At 34.7% G+C, this 14127-nt stretch overlaps 1 protein-coding gene across 8 annotated transcripts in view; it reads right to left on the bottom strand.

Annotated features, from left to right (window-relative positions):
- Positions 1 to 4441: 4441 nt before the first annotated feature.
- syd (JNK-interacting protein syd) overlaps positions 4442 to 14127 on the bottom strand; it is a 31530-nt gene continuing 21844 nt past the window's right edge. For 5 of the 8 annotated variants that reach the window (XR_016456751.1, XR_016456760.1, XR_016456754.1 and 2 more), the window contains 9 exons: positions 13902 to 14030; positions 13407 to 13563; positions 12780 to 12966; positions 12087 to 12247; positions 11434 to 11597; positions 10902 to 11122; positions 10116 to 10333; positions 6715 to 7114; positions 4442 to 6683 (listed from right to left, as the gene is read on the bottom strand). Coding sequence is in view for 2 of the 8 variants with exons in the window: in XM_090102288.1 (XP_089958414.1) it covers positions 6996 to 7114; positions 10116 to 10333; positions 10902 to 11122; positions 11434 to 11597; positions 12087 to 12247; positions 12780 to 12966; positions 13407 to 13563; positions 13902 to 14030 (1356 nt within the window). In the remaining 6 variants the exon portion in view is untranslated. Of the gene's footprint in view, positions 6684 to 6711; positions 7115 to 8910; positions 9019 to 10115; positions 10334 to 10901; positions 11123 to 11433; positions 11598 to 12086; positions 12248 to 12779; positions 12967 to 13406; positions 13564 to 13901; positions 14031 to 14127 lie in introns of those variants that run through there. The other 3 variants (XR_016456755.1, XM_090102306.1, XM_090102288.1) reach the window with 3 other exon arrangements.

The raw sequence follows: 14127 nt of genomic DNA, 5'->3' as shown, positions 1-14127 counted from the left end.
CGGTAATATGGGTGGGGTTGATCTAGCCGATATGTTAGTTGCTTTATACCGTACTGATTTGAAAGGCCATCGTTGGTATTTAGTATTGTTTTCACAAATTTTGGACATCTGCGTCAATAATGCTTGGTTGCTGTATCGTCACGAAAACAGTGGTCATCAAAAACTATTGCCACTCAAAAAGTTTCGAGTCGCTTTATTTAGACAACTGCGTTTTTTTGAGAGGAGTTCTAGTCTGCAACCTGAAGGCCTTTCCAAAACTGTGGGAAAAATAAAAAAACCTGTTGCGGAAAGGCCTGATGATGCTACTCGATACGACCTAACGGGACATCTTCCAACTCTTACAACAAAAGGCAGATGTAGACAATGTACCAAACATCAAACCAAATTTTTTTGTTCAAAGTGTAACGCAAGACTATGTATAATTGAAGGGCGAAATTGCTTTGTAGATTTTCATGTTAAGTAATATTTAAGTTTTTCGTATTACTACATAGTAGATAACTAGATAGACATATACCTAATGTAAGTAAACTTTGATCTCAGAGATTAAGGACTGAATATTGTGGTAAATAGTAATAGAAAGTTTAACTTTATTTAAAAAAAAATGTTTAACTATGTCGTATATCGTAACCATATCGAACCTAGTTACGAATAGATCTCAAAACTTGTTGATATTTTTAAAGATTAATGTTATTTTTATTTTATTGATTATTTTTTTGTTTAGTGACTACATGGCAGTGTGCATGTAAAGACACATTTTTCTTTGTCATTAATTTCTTGTGAGCTTGGCAGTGTGCACTGAAAGACACATAATATATCCTGAAAACTGAAATTCAAAGATTTTTTATTTTATTTTTCCTGGTGTCCTTATAATACAATTAACATAGGGAAGTAGTAAAAGTTTAATTTATTAATCGTAAAATTCTCCGCCAAGTATAGGGTTAAAAAAGAGTGTTGACGTCATAATACTAGAACAGCAACAATAGCTAAAAGTTTTCACAAATGAAGTGAAAGTGTACCCTACATGCATACCTGCAGTATTAACAATGACATACTGTATACAGCGCCATAAAAGCTTTCGAACGACTGCCTGGCTTTAAAAAAGAAACTGAATAAAATGTTCTTGCTATCAACTAACAAATTTTGCAAACGTTTGTTTTTATTGCGTTGGAATAGTATGTCGATTGATAGGTAAATCATGAACAATTTAATTTTTCAAATTACCCTGTATGTGGCGGTAAAGGAATATTCCATTTTGTACAGTAATTATTGATAAGTAGCGATAGGTATTTAATGTATTGTGCATGTTCTACATAAAAATTAATTTATATTTTCGATAAACACGTTATTAACGGACGTGTGCCTAAGTTTAAGACAAATTATAAATGATAATTATTATGAGAATTATGACATAATTCTTAGTTTTAAGGTCATTCGAAAGCAATAATGCGACAACGACAGCGACGTAATCGAAAATTTACAACGAATTCTTTTACTATTTAGGTTTCAGATCTCATTATTATAAATATTTTTATATATTTATTTGATGTTTTATTGCGTATATATAGTACTGGGTTTAGTATGAAAATGTCTAATATGTATAACTTTAAGTTTTATTGTTTAGATTTTAGGTAAGGTTTCATACAAGGTGTTATTTTATGAAACATGTGCTTTTAAAACTAATGTTACTGTAAAATTAAACTATACTAGTCACAATAGACTTAAGGCACATTAGGTAGGTATTTAGTAACTATATATTTTAATTACAATATTTATACCATTAGATGTAGAATGTGATGTCATAAAAGTGATGAAACGAGTAGTAGATACGTGAAAGTGGTAGAGGTATACTTAGATGAAAAACGTTGAAACGCAGATAGAACGGGGAAGATAACTTGATAGTTGCCTTAGCACGTTTCGTAACGGGCGCTGTGAACAAAATGTAATGATTACGTTTCGAGATGACTCTCGTTCGTGTATTGTGAGTGTAGGTAATGGTGTGCGACGTAATCTCGGCTTGTGAGATGTGTCCCTTTATCACCACTATCATATTTTTTCAACGAATAATTTCCGATAATTCCAGTAAAAGTGAGAAGGTGAATAGACCCAGAAATGTTCAATCGATTCCTTGTTAAATTAAAATCGTTCTAACAAAAACATAGTCATCAATCGTTTTCGTTGATGTTTATTGAAATGGCGCTGTTTTTGGTAGTGAAAGGTGTATATGAAATGAACTAATGAACTTTCTCACGAGTCCTATAGTCCTTGTAGGTACCTTATCTATAACTCAACTTCCAACTGATCTGCATCTGTACCCTATTTTCCTACAAAAGTATCCTAGATATTAGCCAAATTAAATCAATTGTAATCTTTTAGGCATAGCTCGTCAATTTTTTAAATTCAATTAATCCTTCCTATTAAGCAATTACTACTTACCAACAGTACCTAAAATTTAGTGAATAACATTGCATGTATTTATCTACATTAAAAATATTATAGCTTAATATATATTGTGAAATATTATTAGAGAATAAAAAAATCATTGTAATGGTTACATGATTTAAGGGTAATTTAGTACATTTTTATTTAATTAAGCAAATTCAAGAAGATGTAACCTACAAGCTACTACCGACTACTGGGCACATCGCGGGGATTTACATAATTTATATTGTATACTTACTTGATAATCCAGATTGTGCAATCATGTTTCTTCAATTTATCTTAAAAACTAATCAGACAAACAATTGAACAATTGTATCACAGTGTTAATAATCCGAGTTTTTCTCAAAATTGTGAAGTAGTCGTGTAGTAACTTCAATATTTCGTTATATTTTCTAATTAGTGGTCATTAAATTATTATTTATTATGTAATTATCCGTTCTCAAAAGCTTATTCGTTAAATAGATCTTACGCATTTTACTCCACGTAAAATATAATATAAATACATAGGGTCCACTACGTTCTAGTTAGCTAACGTAGATACCATAGTTGTAATCGATTTATTTATTTTCATATTGCAATTATTTTGGCAACTCTCCTCCTATTATCGAAGAATCAGATCTTTAACGAATAAACTTAAAATTGCACAAATAGATATACTAAAATCCGTATGTAAAATAATTTCGTGATCTGGACCAACACTCACATGAGTTCATTGATTTGTACCTAATAGAAATATTCAGCATACGGTGAAAAATTGAAGTATATTATTTCAACAAACCATCATAAGTGCTGGGCTTGCAAGTTGCAACGTGTATTTATTATTATCTTTACCTGCATTGTTTCTGTTTTATGTTGCATTAAATATTGTATTTGCTGTAACTGTGGGTTTAATTCGATTTATATTGTTTTATTCTTCTGTAATTAAAATTGTACTGTAAATAGTCTTTTATTTCAACCTTCTTCCTTTTGTTCACACTCTTTGAAGTGAAACTTCTTTATCGGGGTTGGAAAAATATTTAGTGTAACATTTTTTCGTTACGCGCCATCTTTTTCTTATCCCTACCACGCGTGATTCAACGTATTTCTGTAAAGTCGCATATACATATGTAGTAAATTATTTAAAAAAAAAATAAGGTCATAAAGAAGTTTCACTTCTTTCGTGTGTTCTTCTTTCTTTACAGTAAGTAGTACACGCACACATTTTTTTATATCCTGTTGTTCGTAAATAATAATCAAGAAATACGTATTCCTGTACCTACAACATAATATACCTACATAATTGAAAATTGTACAGGATTAATTCTCTCATTTTACCTACTTGTTGACTAATGTAGTAAATATTTGGCTCTTAAATGAGATAATTAATAACTGTTTATTCACCATTGTATGGACAAGGATCACTCAATGTTCGAAATTGGACCTCTTTCTAACCACACTCACCCGTGTTCCGGCACGAATCACGGGGGTAACTGTGTTACATCAATAAATCTACATAACTTCGAAGGTATATGTATCATAGCCATACATGAAGGGGACACTTAAATACTTACGACAAGAGGACTATTATACTAACAAATTAAAATAGTCAAATATGCCATGTAAAAACATGTGTATTTTAATTCATAATAAGGAAAGGAACAAATTAAATAGTAAATACTAAATCGACGATTACGTTACATAATGAGTAGATACCTACTTTCATTGACATTGGGAACATCATAATTATTTTATATTGCGCTATACGAAAAATCGATGGTATTGCAATCAAGCAAATTGCGAAAAAATTAATTCATAGAACAGAGTAGGTACTGGAGCAAATTTGTGTGAACTAGTTTCCACACAAATCGGTCTTGACATTAGATTATTCGACGTGATATAGTAGTTAAAATAAAGGTATTGATGTTTAGTAACTCTTTTAGTATGTATTTGAATATTTTGCTTAAGCTATAAGATAGGGTAAAATTTTCAGAGGTTAAAATAAAAAGCAATATTATTAGCAGCATTTTATTGGATTGCGTATTACAAACGACGTAAACTTTTTACGGTAATTAGTAATTACATTTCAACTTCATTAACATTATCTAATATTCAACACAATTTAATGTAAAGTAAACACATGTTTTCATTTAACTAAGGGAAATAAATATAAAAATCTTGGATTCACCTTTTGTACATATATCTCAATAAAAAAAGACTTAAACCTAAAATAATCTCGATTTTTCTAATACGATTGCACACAAAATATTAGTTTCGCAAAACGTAAGTACAGATATATTATGAAAGAACGCAATCGAACAAATCAGGTCAACATAATTTAAATATTTTTATCTGTTACAAGCCAATCGGTTCCATTAGTTTTTCATTAATTTAAATTTCAGTCGAATATATTAAAATGTAAATAAACAAGATAGACGGTGCTTTATGATTTCTTTAACAGCCAAGCTACTGCGCATACTGGCTCGTAAACCATTATAATAACGTTGAGACACATTATTGCATACAATATTTTTATAAACATCGCAGTCTCAAACGGATGAGCGAAGCCAATTGAATGAAATGTGATTACATGTTATTTCATGAACATATTAATCAATTACATAACACTATAAATCTATATATATAGTAATCAAACTAAATAATGCCCACTACATAATTGCGCCGTGTGATGGCAATCCTTGAATATAATCCTTGGCATTTGTATAGCTTGTAATCCGCAAACAATATAAGCTTATCTAATTATCCTAAGTCGTTTAAATCTGACTAGGTTTGATAGCAGAATATGCTGAGTCGAATCGTTAAACCAGCACATTATATAGTAATACCTATTTCAATACGTTCAATCGACACAACGGAACCCTTTAAACAAAACAGTAAATAAATAAATGTAAATAAAATTTATCCTAAAATAAAATATCTACCAAAGCGACGTGTCGCTTACGACGCGGGAACAGCACAAAAGTTATGCTAAATACTAATACACTTAAAATAATTTTTGCACCATTGGACAAGTACAGTAACTAAACGAACGAGGCCAGCAAACTTGTAGGTAACTTATACATTTATCATAAGACGGAATCATCTATAGCTGTAAACTTTTGTGCTTCTGTTATATGACTGAAAATAATATAATATAGGTTACTATTTTGATAGTATATAGAAGATTCAACGGGTTTGCTGGTCGACATATTATGAATACATTTGTAAACAAACAACCTCGGCTTCCTATCGACGATAAATATCACAAGCCGCATATAATTCACGTTATATTCCTTAACTTACTAACTATTACAATAATTGTGATGCAGATGACAACCACAGCCCGTTCGATTACCTTATAGATGAGAAATTCATACTAATACCATAATATTATTACAAAAAAATTCATTAATAGAACTAAGCTATCTACTCTCTAGATCTACTAAAATGAATTATTTGGTGGTTATATCTTGTACATTATTTCTAAATGAGATTAAATTTAATAATAATTAATAGATAATAAACAAATACATCTTTCTTAATATTTTGTACACCGAATGCGTTTAAATAGGTGAGCGATATTATAATACAAATAAAAATAATCTAAAAACAAAGCGCGATTAGTGTTTCGGCGCGATGAAAGCACAAACGTTAGCAAAACAATTAGAAATATTTAATGTCCATGGGCCGTGCACTAATGCGTCGAAGAGTTCAAAAACGATGACGTGACGAGAGAAAACATTACGTGGGTGATTCACGACGCTCATCGTTGATACACGTTCGATTGGAACACAACTGGTATTTCGTCGATTTATAACTACAATACCCTCTATATATTCCAAAAGGGCTGATACATCTTAACGCGTAAGTGAACAGAAGGTTCACGAAGCGACCTGCGCAAGGGCGTCCCTTCCGACGGGGATCACGAACCTCGACTTGGCCTGTCGCTTGAAAGAACTTACAGTACGATCCACGAAAGAGACCACAAATGGCGGCCGTCTGCGCACGTACACTCATTTAGAAAATATTTTTGGTTTTGCATAACCAGCGTTTACATACACAAATTATTTAACCAAAATTAAAATATTGTTTTGTCATAAGTCTTTTCTTCATGAGTGTATAACGCGAATCATGTAAAAAGAACGCTGGATGAAAGTGATGGGGTGTGTTTTGGCATGTATCGAGTTTAGCACGAAAGTTATTTGCTGCTTATTTTATTTTTGAAGTAGGCTCTCGAGTCGTGGCTTCGCAACTACATTTTTGTTATTCTTACAAAAATGTAGTTGCGAGTTATACCACCTCATAACACCAAATAGACCAATAAATCGCCAATGCGCAGCTTAACCGTCAGCGTTCTTTTTACATGACGCGACTTATACGTGCGTAGACGGCCGCCAATCTGTGGTCATCTTTCGTGAATCGTACTATACACACGCTGTATCAACGACGAGCCGTCCAATCAGGGGTCAGAACCAACCAATCGCAGTCCCCTACGCGTTGTACGCGACCGCCGGCTTGTCGGACACGCACACGTACACGTAGTCCGACTCGGAGTCGACGCGTGCGCGGCCGGCCGACCGTTAGGCGGCGGCCACTTGCCACACGATCAGGTGGCTCTTGCTGGCCCGCTCCACTAGCGAGCTGTGCCCGCTCGACCCGTCCTCAGCCACTACTACGCTGTCCTCCATCTCCGAATCAGCTGCACAGGGATAAGCTTCGTTATACTATACTGTCCACTGTCAGGATCAATGTGGGGTCCACACAGTGTGTGTCCTTAGATTCTCAAACCACTGAGTGGATATTATCCATTTTGTGCCGTTTTAACTAGTTATAAGTTAATTTTATTTATTTTTTATGTATTAATGTGCATCGGTACAAATAAATGTATTTTCTTTCTTTCTCTCTTTCTTTATACAAGACCCTGCTGACACACACCCCCCTCAAACACCTAACCGTTTGATACTAAGTAACACTAAGTAACGCCGTTAGTACAGCGATGCAGATGCATTCGCGTGCGGCAGCGAAACAACGAAAAATCTGTCAGTAGTGTGGCAGGATTTCGCATATATGTCTCACTCTAGAAAATAGATGAAATAGTTGCGTCCTTGTCAGTATTGTTTCGCAAGGAACTGCGAAATGGCCATTACACAGACGCATTGCGAATAAGTTGCGAAAACATTGCTGTGTACTAACGTTCCGCAGATATTTCACTACGCATTAGTTTCGCAGAGATTCGCTGCCGCACGCGAATGCGTAGGTGTACTAACGGCTAAGTCCAGTAAAACAACACGCCCCTTATTGATCTGCCTATACCCGCTATACAAAAATCTGACAAAATAGGGCGTGTCAAGCACACGTGTCAGAAGTGAAACTTCTTTGGCAAGATTCAAAGATACCAAAACCGTCGCCTTACTTCATGACGTGTCGCGACCTTGAAAGTTTACTTTCAACGCGCCTAAAGAAGTTTCACATCAAAAACTAACAGCCATGAGATTATCATTAAATATTTCCACAGTAGAAATTACAAAACGCGCCCCCTATAGATTTGTCAAAACTGTTTCAGAATTGGCTCTGTTTTAGCGATCTACTGTGATGTGGATGTCACAAATGATGAGTGATAGGTAGTTTATATAGTTACTAATTAGCTTAACACTCGGGAATACGTTATTAGGGCGCGTTTTGATATAGATCAAAATTTGGACTACAGTTAATTGATAATCGTATAAGGTTGACTTTCAGAAATAAACTTACTAGCAAAGCTGGTGATAATTTTAAGGGTATTTTCTTTAAATATTATTCTTATTGAGAGAGATATTAACATAAGTAAATGAACCCAAGGAATGTACAGGATAACAAAGTTAAAACAAATATAAAATGTTGTTAAACTAGTAGTTAAAGATGTGATTTCATCCTTCAGAACTGCTTTATAACATTCAAATTCCTCTACATTCCTAACAAACAATAGGCAATGTACACTTTAGCTAAATATGTGTTAAAATTGTTATGACGAGACAAAAAATGCTTATTATTTACACATTAACTGTACAATAAAATAACAACACATTAGATATATATTTAGTTATTTCACCAGCGCATCACACTAAATATCATATTAGTGTTCGTTATAAGCAGGGTTCGGGAGAAAAATGGACGGTCACAAATTACAATGCACTGATGACATTCAAGACACGAACTGTTAATGTATAGTAGGATGTTACATTAAGGTCTAAAATCGCGTGTTCAGTATTGGGAAGCAAGTGAATGAAAGAGACCGACGATATAAAGTAACCCACCATCGAGCGTGGTATATCGTTCGTTCGCTTCCACTGTCTACACCCAGCGTTACGTATGTGAATTAATGTTAATTTGCCAATGTGAAACTAAGACTACAATATGCCCTTAGTAAATTCAGTTATAATTTAGTTAGCGTTAATGTATTATGTTACACAATGTCCCAAGCGCCATGCTCCTTGTGTTTGATTCTGAAAAACGTACCGATTTATATTAAGAACAATTTTTATGCTTATATGTTATCAGGTACGTTCATAATCTGCCAAACAATGAGGTGGGAGGCTGTATCTCGAACGTCATCGGCATGCTCTTCTAATGAGAAAAAATAGGGAGGAATAAAATATTGTGTGTATATAAAATGGTCTTTCTACTAAGATGTATGTATTATGACTGTATGAATTTAAAAGCATTAATTGAAGCATTAATCGATGGTTAAATAAGCGCCATTTTAGTAGAAAAACTGGTCTCTAAATAATAAGCATGGTAGCCTGTATAAGGTCCCGATAATATAGGTCGTCAAAAAGTTAACAATCTGTTTGGTATAGAAGATAAATGGTAAGCTTAAATACATTTTAAGCATAATTTTCATCCATAAACTTCACAAACTATGCATTTTACCGCCTATTTTGTAGGGATCTTATATTTATTTAAATCTAAATATTTGATAATATTCATCTATCGAATATAAGCCTTATATTTGGCATTTATTTATTTTTAATTTATTCTGAATTACTAGGGACGCTTGAAAGCATTTAATATTTTAGGCATATTATATTGCAATGAGGCAACAAAATATAAAATAAAATGTTGCTTGATTAATAAATTTAATTGAAGTGTATTTCATCATAATTATTATCACTTAACGTTTTGACATCGGTCATTGGAGGTAATGTGTACCTATATAAAATAAATTCACCAATTAATATAGACTATAGAAACTTAAAATAAATTATAATTTTCATACTCCATACAATATTTGAGAACAATTCAAATTTAAGAGAAACTTTATTGAGTGTTATCTATGTATATGACTTTCTTTAATGAAAGGTCAATGTTTTTTTTCCTAAATCTGATTTTTATTATTCTGGACAGTGATTGCCACAGAAATAAGTATTAAGATGTTTGTGAATTAGAATGGAAATGACTATAAAATTATTATTTAAAAACATTCCAATTTAAAACTATTAATAATAATTGGCACAAGTTATAACCGAAGACAACACTAACGAATCAGTAAACATTTGTAAATCATTTAACAACACGGGTTACAATCAACTTTAAAATTTAAATCGATCATCGACTTAACACTAACAAATCATATTTTGTAAATCATTTAACAACACGGGTCATCAACTTTAAATCGATCATCATCAGCACGGGTTATACGCATTCGCACTTTGAGTACTTACCTATTCTAAAGTCGATATACCCCTCGCCCCCGGATATGACCAGAGTGGGGGGTGGTGTGGGACCCTGGTCCGGGGAATCCGGGGTCCGCGGGGACCCGGCCCCGGGAACCGCGACGAAGAACGTCACCGCATCCCGGTGCCCGTGGAAGCTGAGCTGCGCGTGCGCCATAGAACATAGCGGGATCACGCCAGATGGACTTGTTGATCTGATTGCGTCTCTGTTCGTGAATAAATGATTTATTAATGTTATGAACTATATTACTTTTGACGTGACAACGTCTTATAAATTGGTTTGCCGGGTGACACTTCAAGAAACTGCGTTACGCTCACGCTCACGTTATGCGCTCACAATGAGAGCGAGTGAGAGGCACGCGGGCATGGTTAGCCCGCCTAAGAGCGAGAGAGACAGACATAAAAAGTCGTTGTCACGTAAAACTTTCGCCCGTATACCGACTTTACAGGCAACCAATTTTTTTGTTATGGTAATAAATTTTAGTTAAGGAAGAGCAGGTCCTCCTGACACAGGTTTTTCTAAACTTACTAGGAGATCCCATCAATTTTTGTCTTTAAAAAAGGTTTGTAAGGAATAAATAATTTCATTTTCAGTTTGGCAGCTATTTTTTATGAAATTAATAATAAAAGAAATTATAACACTACTTGACCTTGTGATCATTATAACAAATTTCACAGGGACCTAAACTGACTATGAGCATTTGAATGTTAACATGATGTATATCAAAACTTTTAACAAAGAAACAATTTCTAACATAAATCTATCAACATTACCTTTGATTCTCAGACAGCGGCACAGATATAACAACGCCATTGCTAGTGCCGATCCACAGTCTCCCCGAACTAATGAGCAACGCCGTGATCCTCACAAGAGAGAACCCCAACTTGCCGGTGCCGAGCATCTTGCTAACATACGGCTCGATGTCGACGTCCTTCAAATGTTGGTATGTATGCGCGTGGTACAGACGCAGCGTTGAGTCCATTTTGATTGTCACCTGTTATAAAAAACATTCATTTTGATATTTTCTACAATAATAATACAATCCGGAGACTTTATTTATGACTGACCATGAGATTGTTTTTGAGAAATCTACACTCGGGTGTAAAATGTAAATACTAAAAAAAAAAGACTCAAATATACCGAAGTATATTAATTGAATGTTTTTTTTTGTTATTAATTATCGCAATCTATCAATTTGGAGATATTCAGCGATATTTTAAGATTTATAATGTTATGATTGACTACTCCGTTTATTGCCGATAAAAATTTGAATGTTATCAAAGAGGTTTCACATCTGACACGCACCCACACGCCGTCTCCCTCGCACGCCATCTGTCGCACTTGGCTCTCTTGCCGCGGGTGCGCTTCCAGCGAGTGCAGTAACACGCCCGCGCGAGGCTCGATCACGTGCACCTTATTGCGGTAGCCGCACCACACTGTACCGCTGCCCACAGCGCTGAGGCATCGCACTATTTGGGGATAAGAATTATAATTAATACTTTAGTCTATTGTTCATTACTGGTTTTAAATTTTAATCCCTCAGCCCCCGGAATCACAGACACGATAGAAAATCTATTGTGTCGCGGTCGGATCTGGCCGCTTGGTGGTTGAAAGGTTAAATTCCGTAATACTTTTAAAATTATAAATAGTTGGAATAATTTCGTGTCTTACACTGGCAATTACAAATATGTAGCTTGTGATTATGTGAACGGAATTGTATGCAAAAGTATTTGTCAGTATATCACGGAAATTTCCGTCAAGTTTATGTAATGGAATACCTGTCAGTTTATATTCATAATTTTTTTACATACTCGTCTACATACGGTACCAATATGACATTGTAAATATAAATTTTTCTTAGTAATTTTCTTTATGTCGTTACAATAAAATTTATCCATAAAAATTTATGTTTCATTTCTTTAATAAATAAACCCGAATCATGGACACCTAATATTTACCTGAACACTTAGGGTCACCAAGCACCATAAGGAGATATTGCGAAAAGTCCCACTGTCCGTCCGCGAGCCGAGAGAATATGGCCACAGTACCATCAGCCAGCGCCACTATACAACGCGACCAACAGGCCACGATGGATAAGATCGCGTCGTTCAATTTCACCCTAGAAATAAATAAATCAATTGACATTTCAGAGGTTTTTAAATAATTACAACCATACCGTTCATTTTTGTAATGTATTACTCTATTAAGCCCCGTGTCCCCTAGTGGGGCCTATCTGTTTCACTGATCAATTTTCTTTAGGGAAAAGTAGGTGCCTTCTATGTCCTGCCAGACCGAGATATTTTTTATTTCGTCTACTGGGAATCGAATCCAGGACACGTCGGTTCTACGCTTACGCGTTAACCGCTATACCAAAGAGGCGACACTCTATTACTCTCTTTGAAAACAGTAAATTTTATTTCATATGTACACTGCCACTGTCAGGGTGTCAATGTGGTGTCTACCGAAAATCAGTGGAGAATCTAAGTGTCTAAGTGTCTTATCTATATGTCCTTAGATTCTCAAATCACTGAGTGGATATTATCTATTTTATACTGAGTAATTAGTAAGAAGTTTTTTTTAGGTTTTTTATATTAATGTGCACAATTACAAATAAATGTATTTTCTATCTTTCTTTCTAAAATAATACATACCTGGCTAAACACTTGCTATAATCCGTCACAGCGGAATGCACATACAGGTTGCCGCTCTTAGTACCGAGCCACATAGTGGGCGTGGCCGTAGTGATGCGCTCTTGCGGCACATCCCTACTCTCAGCGTTCGACTGCTCTTGCGCAAACGCGTCGACACCCGGCTCTGGAGAAGTGCGTCTTTCTGTATCTATGCAGTTGATAAAAATGCCTTCAAGCAAATCTTTGGTTAACTCTAGCTTGTAGCCGCGACTTCGTTCGCAAATTTGGTTTTTGCGAGGTTTTCCACATAGAATTAGGCAAATTACATGGTACTTGCTATTGAAAAGTTATTGATTAAGAGGATATCAGCAAATTACATTATTTATAAAATAAGTCAGTTTAAGGTTTACCCGCAAAAAAATGCTATATGATCCAAATGAGTAACTATTTGTCTGACTTAGCCTCATCGTGTTGTAACTTTTCAATCATACATCACACACTTTAAAGAAACATATCATTTAAGACACATCTAAAGAGCCCTGAATCCTAACCTCAACACATCTTATACATTTAAACCGACTTCAAAAAGAAGGTTCTCAATTCGGCCCGTATTTTTTCGCAAAATATTCCAGAACGTTTGCAACTCACTATTAACAGGCGTAGAGCTGAGCGGCGGGCTCTCAGCGACAATAGTTTCGGCGTCCTCTATATTGTCTATGGCGGATTCCTTTGGCGGTTGCTCGTTGATCGGCGGCGGCGTTTCCTTTGCCGGTGTACTGGGCGGGGTTAGAATTGTTGCTTGCACCTAGAGTATCAGATTATTTTTTTTGGTGGTATTATTTGAAAGACTTGTATAAACACAAACGCAAAATAAACATTTATTTATTCAATTATACTTCGTCTAGAAGCACTTTGAATCGTCATGACGATAAAAACTACGACGACGGATTTGGATGTAACTTTACAGTAAATTTTCATGATTTACCGATTAGCTTTTTCTAGGAATAAAAAGTTCTTATAAGATGAGTTTGTATTTCATATTTCAAGAACACAACAGCCACAACAACAATACATTAATTTTATACTAAAATTTTAGTATAAAGCCATACATAAAGTTAATGTTTTAAATAAACTATTACATACCATCCGTGTACTACCAACGATGACTTCTTTAGCACCATTCTCACCAGAACTGCTACTAGTGGCGGTTAATGGCAGACCATTGTTTTGACTCTCCGTCGAGTCACTCTTACTGACACAGAACAACGAGCCCTGTTCAAAATAATATAATTATTAATATCAAACATCAAGTAACGCTTGTAGGAGCAAAGCCTTAAAACAGGTGAATAATGATTTCAAAACAAAATCT

Source organism: Colias eurytheme, chromosome 1 (genome assembly GCF_061535395.1).
Source record: "Colias eurytheme isolate Ceu_HAF_F1 chromosome 1, ilColEury1 Martin Lab GWU primary, whole genome shotgun sequence".
NCBI lineage: Eukaryota > Metazoa > Arthropoda > Insecta > Lepidoptera > Pieridae > Colias > Colias eurytheme.
Note: the sequence above shows the minus strand (reverse complement) of the source record. Positions and strands in the feature narration are given on the sequence as shown.